The sequence below is a fragment of the Brassica oleracea genome, chromosome C8 (genome assembly GCF_000695525.1).
Source record: "Brassica oleracea var. oleracea cultivar TO1000 chromosome C8, BOL, whole genome shotgun sequence".
NCBI lineage: Eukaryota > Viridiplantae > Streptophyta > Magnoliopsida > Brassicales > Brassicaceae > Brassica > Brassica oleracea.
In genome coordinates, this window is record NC_027755.1 from 16,395,876 (window position 1) to 16,408,605 (window position 12,730).

At 34.7% G+C, this 12,730-nt stretch overlaps 1 protein-coding gene across 1 annotated transcript; it reads left to right on the forward strand.

Moving 5' to 3' along the window:
• Positions 1 to 10,222: 10,222 nt before the first annotated feature.
• Positions 10,223 to 10,989, forward strand: LOC106310582 (auxin-induced protein 15A-like). The gene has a single exon (XM_013747810.1). The coding sequence runs from the start codon at positions 10,284 to 10,286 to the stop codon at positions 10,596 to 10,598; it is 315 nt and encodes a 104-aa protein (XP_013603264.1). The 5' UTR covers positions 10,223 to 10,283; the 3' UTR covers positions 10,599 to 10,989.
• Positions 10,990 to 12,730: the final 1,741 nt, after the last annotated feature.

Genomic DNA, 12,730 nt, shown 5'->3' on the forward strand with positions numbered 1-12,730 from the left:
CACTCTAAAGAGGGGTTATTCTTATCTCAAAGGAAGTACACACTTGATATTTTAAATGAGGCAGGAAACCTTTGGAGTAAAAAGGCCAAGACTCCATTAGAAGAAAGATACAAGGTGCTGAGAGAGGGGGAGTATGAGTCTACACCATTTGGAGATATCAAGAAGTATAGAAGAATGGTAGGCAAGCTCATCTATCTACCCATCACCAGACCAGATGTGTGCTTTTCTGTGAATCAAGTGAGTCAACACATGGGAGCTCCTAAGGTGCATCACTGGAATATGGTGGAGAGGATCTTAAGGTACCTAAGAGAGGCGCCTGGCCAAGGAGTATGAATGGCATGTAACAAGAGTACTGAAGTTGTTGGATATTGTGATGCTGATTGGGCTGGAGACAGAGTTGATAGGAGATCAACTACAGGCTACTGCACCTTCATTGGAGGAAACCTGGTCACATGGAAGAGCAAAAAGCAGAAGGTGGTGTGTTGCTCAAGTGCTGAGGCAGAGTACAGATTAATGAGGAAGCTCACAAGTGAGCTTATATGGATCAAGAGACTGCTAAGGGACTTGGGTATTGAGATCAACACACCAATGGCTATGCATTGTGACAACCAGGCAGAAATACACATTGCATCCAACTCAGTCTTTCATGAGAGGATAAAACACATAGAAGTGGACAGCCACAAGGTGAGACAAGCAGTGGAACAGCAAGTGATTCTTCCATGCTACACAAGAAGTGAAGATCAACTAGCTGACATATTCACCAAGGCAGCTAGCAGCAAGGTTTGTGAGTTCATTCATATTAAGCTTGGACTCATAGACCTCTCTTGTCACTGATCCTCTTGCCATGAAGTGTTCTACTCTTTTTCCTTTGCTTGGTTTTTATCCCAAGTGGTTTTTCCTTCCAAATAAAGTTTTTAATGAGGGAATGCTTCATGGTTTCCAAGCTTGACTAAGTCCCTATGGTCAAGCTTGAGGGGGAGTGTTGACATGAAGAGAATAAAGAGCAAGAGCAAAGAAATGAAGAACCTGATTGATCATGGACAGGAAATCATGGACAGGAAAACTGAAACAAGGAAAGGTGTGAGACTGATTTAAATATCTTGCCTGAAGTCTTGGACGAATTTAAACAAGTGGAGGCAACTGGATAGAGCTGTTGGAGTGTGGAAACAAGCCAAAGTCACATGATATGCTAAGAAAGGAAGAGAGAAGAGAGTTGTCACTATCCGAAAGTAACTTCCTCAGATTTGGTCTCCATTTATTTATTCATCTCCATTTGTTTATTCATTCTCATTGTCTTATTCTCATTGCTAGATATATTTATGTAACTATTGTATACACTAAATCAATCTAAGGAAAAATGTTCCTCAAATATTCTTATCTCTGGATTCCCTCACATATCTCTCTTAGTTCTTCACCAAAATCTATCAAATAATTCTCATAAACTCTCATTAATTCTCATAAATATACAAACCACGCAACCACTACTGGTACATGTCCGGCTACTCTTTGATGGTACCACCATTGGTGGAAGGTTGTAACCGTACTCGACACTGGCGGTGTGGCTGTTGACTCCGCTGTTATCGATTCTAAAGTAGGCATAAGTCACCGGGGCCCAACTGTATGAGCCGGGACACTCGATCTTGCCGGATTCGCAGTCTCCAGTGGCGCAAGAGAATGTTCCGGTCGAGTCGGTGGAGCAAAGCGTCCTAGCCGAGATGAGACCGAACCATGAAGTCGGCGCGTATATGTCACGTGCCTCTCCTGTCTTGAGAGCGAAGCCATTCATGGAGACTTGTGACTACCATGAGTAGATCACTGGCCACACAGTTTGATTGCATTTGTTCTCTATAGTAATGATACTCGTCGACAACACTCCTGTGAACAAAAATCAACATTAGAAAGAAAAAAACAAGAAGTAATCTTATACAATAAAGTAGACTATGCTCTCTCCTCCTTCCTCCACCTCAACACATTGCATAGGGCATTTTGTGACACTTGTCACTTCCTGATTAAGTACTTAACGTCATCTATTTATTTTGTGGGCTACCAAATCTGTTTTATTTATCCAGGCTTTCTGATTTTATTTGACCCATTAGCTCAATAAGTTAGCTCGCCGGAGGCCCAATGTCACAACCCTAGGGACGATACGGTTGCGTATAACCATCGACGGCTCTCCTTCCTTTCTCATCCCTTCTATAGTGTAACTCATCTTAAATGACAAGAAAACACTTCCACTCAATAAGTATTCTTCAGTCGAGATGTTCCACCTTCTCTGTAAAGAGTCTACGATGTATTTTATCGGCTTCTTGGTGCAAACTCACAGTTTATGCATCTCCCAATCTTACAAATCCTCTTCAAACTAAAGCTTCCATGAGCCTAGAATCCACAATGTCTAAAATTTATGCATCTCCCAAGTTTGCCTTCTTGGTGCAAACTCACAGTTTATGCATCTCCCAAGTTTGCCTACTTTAATGAGCCTAGAATCCACAATGTCTAAAATTTGCAGTCAAACTTGATTCAAGATTTCAATCGCAGCACATAGGCTTAACACTTTCAAGAATCTATTCAGGGAAGGTGGATTGTATGAGCTTAGTAATTTCGATGTTTCTAGGAGCAACAACCAGTTCAAGTTTTTCGATGTACATGTTTGTATTAAATTCACCAAAAATACCAACTTTGTTGAGGTACGGAGACGCCGGCAAGCATTTTATTAGTGAATTTCAGGTTTCGTAAGTATGAGTAGTAACGACATTTATTTTCCAAGTATGTATTTCTCCTAATATACCTATTTTAAAAGCATAATTATCTCTTTTTAATTCAGCCAATGTCAACAATGTTTATCAGATATTTTTGGTGAGTTGAGTGAGTATCAATACCATCTCATCTATGAGAGTCAGTCCACTCAGAATGTGATGATTACTATCCAAATGGACAAGTAGGGGATCCTAAAAAAAATAGTGTTATGCTGTTGAGATTGTTTAGATGTGTGGTTTACAGTGGGTTTGATATCCCTAACCTACTTCTGCAGGACAACAACTGTGTGTGTCAGCGTATTTGACAAGGTTTCTACTATCCTACATGAAAAATTGGTTGTCTTGGATCTGGAACCAAAGGCCATGGTTGAAAGTTTGCAACCAACTCAATCCCAAAATAGTTGGAGGTATACATGTTTTGTTTAAAATTTTCATTTATAAAAACATCATAGCGTAAGTTTAATTACCTGACCACGATCTTATTTCAGATCACCTATACCTAAATACTACCTCAAGGACGCACTTCTACTTCGACAACAAAAGCGAAGCCACTCAGGTTTTTTCAAAAAAAGTAAGTAACTTGAAACAAAAGTTGATGTTCTTTGTATGATTTGTATTGTTTCAAATCATAGATTACACCACATTTCGCAGGTTACGTCGATGTGAGAAAGAATCCTCTTCTACTTCTTGCAAATATGGTGGTGTTAAGAAACTCGAGACTGACACACTCTATGTGCTTAATAGCTACGTTCTCAATTCATCCCCACATGCACTTTCACTCACTAATGACAAATGATTTAACTCCAATCAGGTTTACCACTCATCCTACTGCATTTAAATCCCCTTGAACTTGTGTAAACTCTAGGCAATTGAGTTCGGTCTCTGATATTAAGACAATGAATGGATGTTCCTACATCTCCTGCTCAAAGTGCTCACGGAAACTGCAACGTGGATTCTATCATTCACGTGCACTGGATGCAATGATGAGAGAGCAGTTTGTATAGTAAGGCAAAGGTTTGAAACCAAGTTATAAGTTAATGTATGCAGTTAAGGCATTCGGTTGCGAAAGGCATGGTTGAGTGACGCATTCTGGACTTTCAAACTTGTAGGTATCGGGTAGTGTTGTCGGTCTCACGCAGCACAAATTCAGCAATTTTTGTGGCCTTCGATGATCCAATAACCAAGCTAACCAGCGTGCATCTGAGGTTACTCAACTAATGGTATGAACATTATAATTAAATTGAGGAAACCTGGTTTTCTGTTAAGAACCTGACTTAAACGTTCTTAAATGTCATTTAGACTAGACGCAGCTGGAGAAGGTCAGCGGAGTGCCTCAAAGATATTGCTGGGAGGACTTCAACTTTCCAGCTTAAGATATCTCATTTCAACTTCACCTCCAAGCACCCATCCCCCCCCCCATCCGTACACGTTTTAATGTACCGTACATATAACCATTTTAAAACAAAACTCACACCAGGGGACGATATGCAAGATCTGTTAAGCTCTCTGTGGATCCCAACCCAGTTGTGAAAAGAAATGGTGAAGATAACACCAACAGGTTTGATATTGCTTCATTTATCGATGCTCCTCCAGTACTCCTAGAACCGCAGCCTCCGCAAAGTCATTTAGTTGTTGCCGCCGTTGATGCTACAACAAATGATGAGAAAGTCCAAGTTGTAAGAAGGCTTGCACCACCTAAACACTACAACTATTGAGAGTATGAGCGCCCAACAAATTGTCCATACGAGTTTGCAGTTTTTAGTTCGAGTCATTAATGTTGTCGTTTGGCAACTTTTTAAAAAACACAATTTCGTTTCTTTTCTGATATTGGTACTTTGGTTTATTTATTTACTTTAAAAGCATCTTTTTAAGTTGGAGAAAAGAAAAGACTGAAGCTCATCTTCAGATTTATGTTTTTATAACAATTTAATAAACAATTAAATTAGTAATTTAGGTCATAAACGAGTTTCTTAATGGTCACAATGTAATGATTTAGGCTGTCGTCGTAACATGTTTATTTGCTGTACTTCTTTACTGGGCTAATCACACTAAGGTAGCGTCGTAGCCAATTGATATGAACTCTCAGTTTTTTTCTAACTGCAGTTGGCAAAGAAAACAGGAACTAATCACTGCATCTTACTCTTTCACCAGGTTTTTTGAAGCAGGAAACAAACAGAGGAGGTTAGCAGTCACATTACTACCCAGTCTACCTTCATTGTAACTAAAATGTTTTACGCACAAAACAGTATAAACTGATTTGTTCCTGTTCAACCTGCAACATCCATTGTTGCACCCAGTCAACAAATAAGAGGCCACCCCTTAAACCATTTAAACTTCATTACAAATCCATTCATAATATTTATTTTTCAAGTTTCATCAAACCAAGATCAACTAAAAAACAAAAGAGTGAATTTAACATTTTTTTCTCTTTTAATTGCTAAGCTCATGTTAGCTAAAATTAACAAGATATATTGATGCAAAACCATAACCCAAAAAAAGAAAAAACAATAGGATGACAACAAAATATAAAAATAAAACAAAATAAAACTGATTCTTAAAAAGGTTATCTCATTAATTCCAAAAAGCCTTGAACATAAATCTAATATTGATATTAAAATAAAAATTGTTTAATGGCATTGTCCAAACGGAAGACACAATATACAATAATATGAAAAATGCATAAGAACAATAATAACAATATATGACTTAAAATAAAATCAGTAGATGTAAAAATCTACACCGCCAAAAGAAAAACATATCATACTCCAGTAAAACAATCTCAACAATCATATAAGAATAGTAATAACGGAAATACTGATTCACACCTAATATATTATGAAATGATTCAAAATAAAAACAAATGTTAGACAAAATACTAAATGAACCCCTCTCCAGCGCTACTATATCCGACTTACCAACTACGATTGGTAAAATACCAAAAACGCACACCTTAGACAATTTAACTAATCTCATAAAATAATTAATTCAGGTCTGATCAATGTTGGACCATATAAAAAAAATTCAGTTACTGAATTCAAAATCAAGACAGTGAATACGTCTACAGTGAAACCCCTAATAGATTGCCACATCCATGACATTGACAAAACATGCGATGATTGTTACTACTTTAAGAGGATAAAATAATTTATTATTTTCATTCAAACAAGATAATCACAAACCAAACACATTTATTCTATTTTATTGAATCGATCAGAAAACCACTTACAATATTTCTCTTTAAGTTTAACTTCAAAATAAAGTAATATACTATTATCTTTAACCACTAACAAATGGATACAAAAACAATATTGAACTCATTAGAAAATAAAACATACAAACCCGGCGCTAAATAAAACATATAAACCCGGCGCTACGCGAATACCACTAGTTATTATATAAAAAAGGGTAATCATCAGGAAAGGAACGCCGTACCCGATATGAAGATTTGTATAAAGCAAGGATGAAAATCAATTGTAACTTCTCCGCCATTGGCTTAAAGAAAATTAGTTTTGTGATGTTTCTCTTACTGCTTCCTTATTTGTTAGTAGAAATTGGTATATTGGTGTAATAACAAATCAGATCTTGAAGATGATGATGAATTGAGAGTGGGGTAACGAAGACTGTGAAGGATCATGTCTACAAGTAATAACCACAACAGAAGCGCCAATTCCGGACAACCATGTATTGTTTCTTTCGTTATATTTCATTTCCACCTGATTAATACTCTCACAGTCTCCTTCTCCTTTGTCCCCTACACACACCATATCTTATTTTTGTTTTCATTCATTTTTGTTAAAATTCTATTTTTTTTGTTTAAATTCTATAAATACGGCAAAATCAGGTGTAGTTTTTACTTTTCTCCTCTCTTCCCTTTTCGGCAACAGTTTCATTTTTTTTTTGGTAAACGGCAGGAGACATGAGTCTCCTACACTTTATTTCAAAATAAATCAACAACTACAGGCAAACCCGCCGAGTTCTAGACATCCCATCAAAATAGTGTAAACCAAACGGTAAAGAAAACGCATAGTTAGCTAATCCATCTGCTAGACGATTAGCCTCCCTATACACGTGAGAAAATTTGACTAACCAGTCTCTTGAAACAAAGCCATAGCACAAACGTACTAGGAAGGACAAGGGATGTGCATCATGAATCCCTGTCTGAAGAAAGCCCACCACACTTTCAGAATCTACTTCAACCTCCAGCTGCCGAATACCACGATCCCATGCTATGCACAGGCCATAGTACACACCCCACAATTCTGCTAACGGAGCAGAGCAAATGCCAATGTTAACCGCAAAGCCACCTTCCCACGTCCCGTACTCGCCCCGCACAACCCCTCCCGCAGTAGCCAGACCAGGATTACCTCGAGCTGCTCCATCCGTATTTAGTTTATACAACAGTTTCATTTTAACGTTTTTCATATAATTTTAAGAAGATACAAATTTAATTATATCTCTCCCCTTTGTGTTTCAGGTGAAGCCAAACTCTAAACCTATTTTCTTATTTGTCGACCGAGAGATCTTATCTTATTTCTTTATATTTGTCATTATTTCTTGATATATCGTAAAATCTCTAAAACATAATAAATATTTGAAAGGTTTATTTGAAAATTGAAAACAAATCTTAGGAGACTATATATTAATTCTAGACTAATCTCTTAAACTAACTTTACTAGTTGAAAGTGAGATGTATACAGTATGTAACATATACTCTCTCCGTTCCGAAATGTAATACGTTTAGAAGAAATTTTATGTTCTAATATGTAAGATGTTTTCATATTTCTAGATAGCTTTAACTTTATCAAAATTTGTGTTAATCAATCAAATTTAATAGTTCTATTTTGTAATTGGTTGAATAGTTTTAATTTATAGTTTTAATAATACTTTCTAGATAAAAAAAAGTAATTTTTTTAGTAAGCATGTTTTACCTAGAACATCTTATATTTAGGAACGGAAGGAGTATATGATAGTACCTTATTTCAAGTTTTGAACCAAAATGTTAATCAAAAGTTTATATACAGCACTAACCAATTGTTCTGCTTATTTAAAGTACCATATCGTGTTTGTTTGAATAAGCAGATGAAAAAATATTGGCTCCTTCTTGATTACTCATATGGTCATACGTACCCTATGATGTTACAGAATAGTTGTTTTTGTTACTCATCATACATATAGATCTTCATGTTCTAGTTGATGTTTTCGACTACAAGTGTAGCTTTTACTGTCTTTTTTTTTTTGAAACACTCTTTTACTGTCTAAAATATATGTTCTACCGAGACTACCGTTACAAACAAATAAGTTGTAACACTTCATATGATTAAAAAATCAATTAGATGATAAGTTAGTGTAGAGATTGCCAAAAAGATGAGTCCTTTTCGACCACCTTTAAATTTCCTCTTTGGCGCGCAGTTACATTGGATTTGATTAATGTACTCAAATTTCCGTCCAAGTAAATTTGCAATTATACATTAGATTTAGAGAAATTTCGTAGGATAATTTTTTTTAAGTTTTTGTCACAAAAATTGCTTTTAAGGAAGAAAATGACTAAAAATAAGTTTTATTACATTTTTATCCTAGGGTTAACTAATCTAGACTTAGAGTTTAGAGTTAAGGGATGAGTTTTTGGAGATAGGGTTTCAAAATTTTTTAAATAAAAATAAATATTAAATATTTCAAAATAAAAAATGTTATTTTGGTCATTTTCTTTCTTAAGATCTATTTTTATGATAAAAACTTAAAAAATGTTATTTTAAAGAATTGGCCTTGGATTTATCGCAAATCCAAAGGTAGCTGAAATTGTTTGAGGATGCTGATTGAATCATCAGTCATCACACTGAAATAAACAGAATTAAAAAGGTGATCAGAAAAGGACAGAAGTACGTGGAACGAAATGCATCGGAAAACGAGATGAAAACTTGCATGGATTTGATAATATCAATTAAACAAAAGATTAGGTTCAAACCTAAGCATTTGTTTTGACTTTCAAAATTTCACATGTGGACAATTTATTATCTAGTTTAGCTATATATTTGATCTTTTCCCATGTATTAATTAACTGCATTAGATAATGCGAATATATATATATATATATATATTAAAAACAAATTTTTTTTGGTTTTTGATAATTAAAAAACAACGTTTTTACAACTGTCAAAAAAGCTGAACCAAGTTGGATTTTTAACCAAACCTACCAAAATCGATGGTAAAATAAACTATAACAAAACTTATAAGGTGATTTTCCCATTGGGTAAAAAAAAAAGGATGACCGGCATTTCAACATGTCATATGAACCTGGAATAACCAAAATGTTCTTAATCGACATTGGTTATCCACTTCAACCAAGAAACTATAAAACCACGGAACTACAATTGTTTTGTGTGATTTATTCCATATTAATTTGTACATAAATAAAAAAGAAATGAAAAACAATGGGCATTAAAGTGTTGCTGGCCACTCTAATTGTAGGAAAAGACATGTGATTTTGCAAGTACGTACTTCGGTTCACACCTCACGTATACTTCGTCCGTAATCCTTTTCCAACGGAATCAATTTATGGCAAAACGGGTACATTATATATTAACGGCCACACTATATTTTATATTTACATATTAGTTGTAATAAACTTGGAAGTTTCAGTAGAGACAAAATCTGAAGAAGAGTGTCTATTAAGTGAAGAGGAGACCGGTACCACTTGAATTAATTTGTAGCGTTGTGTCTAGAAAAAAATATACAAGACGGAGACAATGTAGGGCACTGTTAGTGTTATAGTCCCTACCTTATTTATAAAACTTTCAAAAAAACTTGTATGCATACCTACATCCCACATGATATTTTCTTTATAAAGTTACATAAATAAGAATTTCATTTTCTGTGTGTTTTCTTTGTTAAATTTATGTAGTGGTAAAGGAAAATTGATTATTCCTCAGTTCAGTTATCAATTGATGCAGAAAGAAAATAATACTATTGGTTACTCTGGGGGATATACATTGACCTTGTAAAACAATAATAATTAATAATCAGAAACTACAGTGAGTAAAAAACAAGTGTTTGGATTTTTTTTTCCTTCGCTAAAAGGTGGTTAGATTTTAATGAGATTAAACTATAAATATTATATTTTACCAATAAAACAAATATTCTGATGATACTTTAGATTTATATTTTACGCGGATTGTACAGGATTACGCGGGGTTCATGGTTTGCATTGACATGAATATAAGATTGATCACCAAGGAAAACACTTCATGTGTTTCTGCATGAATTAGTCGTTGTTATGTATATAATACATATAACCTAGTCACAAATCATCTAAAAGTCAAGCGTAAACCTAAAAAATCTATGTAAAAAGAAAAGAATATCTACGAGTATATGATTTTTCTTATAAATTTAATAATCTCTTCCCGTTTCTCTCTCTCCTTGTGCCCTTATATACCCCTCCATACCACCCACCACCTTCACATCCACACCTTTCTTCAAATAGACCAAACTCTCTCTTCTCTCGCTAGACAAGTTAGGCTTCAATAAGGTCAAATCATGGCGTTAAAGAAGTCTAACAAAGTGGCCGGGTCTCAAGCAGCATATCTAAAGAAAATCTTGAAGAGATGCTCAAGTCTTGGAAAGAAGAATCAAAGTAACTGCTACTTCAACGACGTGCCAAAGGGTCACTTCCCGGTCTACGTTGGTCAGCAACGTAGTCGCTACGTGGTCCCAATCTCATGGCTAGATCATCCTGAGTTTCAGACACTCCTCCAACTGGCTGAGGAAGAGTTTGGATTCGAGCACGACATGGGTCTCACTATCCCCTGTGATGAAGTTGTCTTTCAATCACTCATCTCCATGTTCAGATAGAACTCGAGATTATGATCCTCTTTAAGATTCTCAAGGGTTTGATCACATTGCCACACTCAAGACTCGAAGATTAAAACATTAAACTTATTACTAAGAAACTCTAGAAACAAGAAATAAGGAATATATAACTATATCTTTAGTTTTTCTTCTTTGCTAAGAAGACAGAATCAAATGGCGGGCATTGCGTCAAGCATCGACTCAAGATTTGTGGCTATATTAAGACATCTAACAGTTTTTTATATAACCACTCTCTTGGGATTTATTTTTATTTTTATTTTTTTTAACAACTGAAATTTATTTATTACTTAGATTGTAACCAAATTACATAAATACATATACACCAGAGAAACAACAAATAAATAACTAAAATGATGAAAGAGCTTCCTGCGAACTCGAAATCTTTGTCGCACTTTGAATATCAGATCTCTTTGTTGTATGATAATCATTCCAATTTAGATCTAAAAATATTCTCAAGTTTAGAATCCAATTTATTTATTCAACCATAAGAAATAAAAATTGAAATGAGCAATTTTTAACGATTATAAGGATATCGCCATACAACAAAAAGACTTCATATTGTTGATTCTTGGATGATGCATTCCATGATTTCAAATAAATATTTTGATACCAAATATATTGTATCAAAATATAAGTATTGAAAATAAATTTGACGGCCGACATCTTCCTACTTCCTCTTATCTCTATATCTTCTTATTCATGTTGAAACCATGGTGGCTTCCTTGGTGGCCTGAGTTTCCATAACAAATTCATAATGATTTGTTTTAAGCCTTGGTTTAGTGATCCAAAAACTGAACTTTTCCAAATAATTTGTTTGGAAAAGAGAAAGCCGCCGTAGTTCGAGAACAACGGAAATACCCAGACAACATAAAGCTTGATGAAACCATGCTTAGATGCCAGAAGAAAACACTCCCGTAGAGAGAGACAGACACATCCAACTTTTGGAATCAGATCTGCATATGAACATGATTCGTCAACAGATTGCAGAGATACTCCACTGGTTCTGATGAAAAATTGATTGCCGCAACAATCCAAAACCAAAAGGAAGATCGGACGATTGTGTGGTGGATTTGATGATCAACAACCATCACCATTAATAACTTGTAAGAAATGAGAAAAAGTTAAAGGATAAGAGCCACCGGCAAACGCCAGCAGCGGCCCCAAGATCGGAGATGATAAAATTTTCGTGGGCGACTTTTCCCTTAAGTCAACGTGTAATGTTGACCGTTGGTTCTTGAGAGGAATAGCTAGTTTATTTGTATTAATTCTGAATCAATAATTTTTATTTTCTTGTTTATCATATAGACATATACTATTAGTTTTCCATTCGTCTTAATGATTGATCAGAAAATACAGCACTAAATTCCTGTTTATAACAAATTAACAACTGATATTACTTGTTTTCTGTATATTTTATGTGAAACTATCAAAATAAAACACGCACAAAAAGAAAAACAGCACTTCAGAAAATGTTCATCCATTTCTTACTGATGATATATATTCTCTCGGACAATAGTTTCCACTGTCTCTCAACCATAATTGGCCAAACATGAACGAGTTACCATTTGTGGTTCCAATCATCTTCTACTAACCAAAGCGTAATGATTGGTTCCACAACTCAATATCTACGAAGTCAGAGTAGAAATAAGATTGTAATCCATGTTCACTATTCGAACGATCATCAACATACTCTTTGCTCTCTTTTTTGGGATTTATTAGAAGAAAATATTTTTTTATTGGACACACATTCTTTGCTCTAATCCATGATTTCACTCCAAATGGGTAACATGAATTTCAAATCTATGTTTTTTTTTTTGAATTTTAATGTATCAACTATATAAATTGAATATTCGTGCAGACCGGTTTAGATTCATTAATTTTTGGTTTTGTTTTTAGTTTGGGTTTACTAGAAGAAATTAAGTATTCTTTTCAGTTGTGATTCTGAAAAATATTTCAAAGTTTAATTGGTTAATTTTTTATGGTTCAGTTATGTTCGTGAGTTTTCATGTAAAAGAATATATAATATATAAAAATAATGTATATATAACGTTCATCCCGCGTAAAACATGGATCTTAACGTAGTTATAAAGTATTTAATATATACAAAACGAAAC

What these genes read in the sequence shown, in the direction of transcription:
- LOC106310582 (XM_013747810.1), top strand. Translation starts at nt 10,284, where the DNA reads ATGGCGTTAAAGAAGTCTAACAAAGTGGCCGGGTCTCAAGCAGCATAT.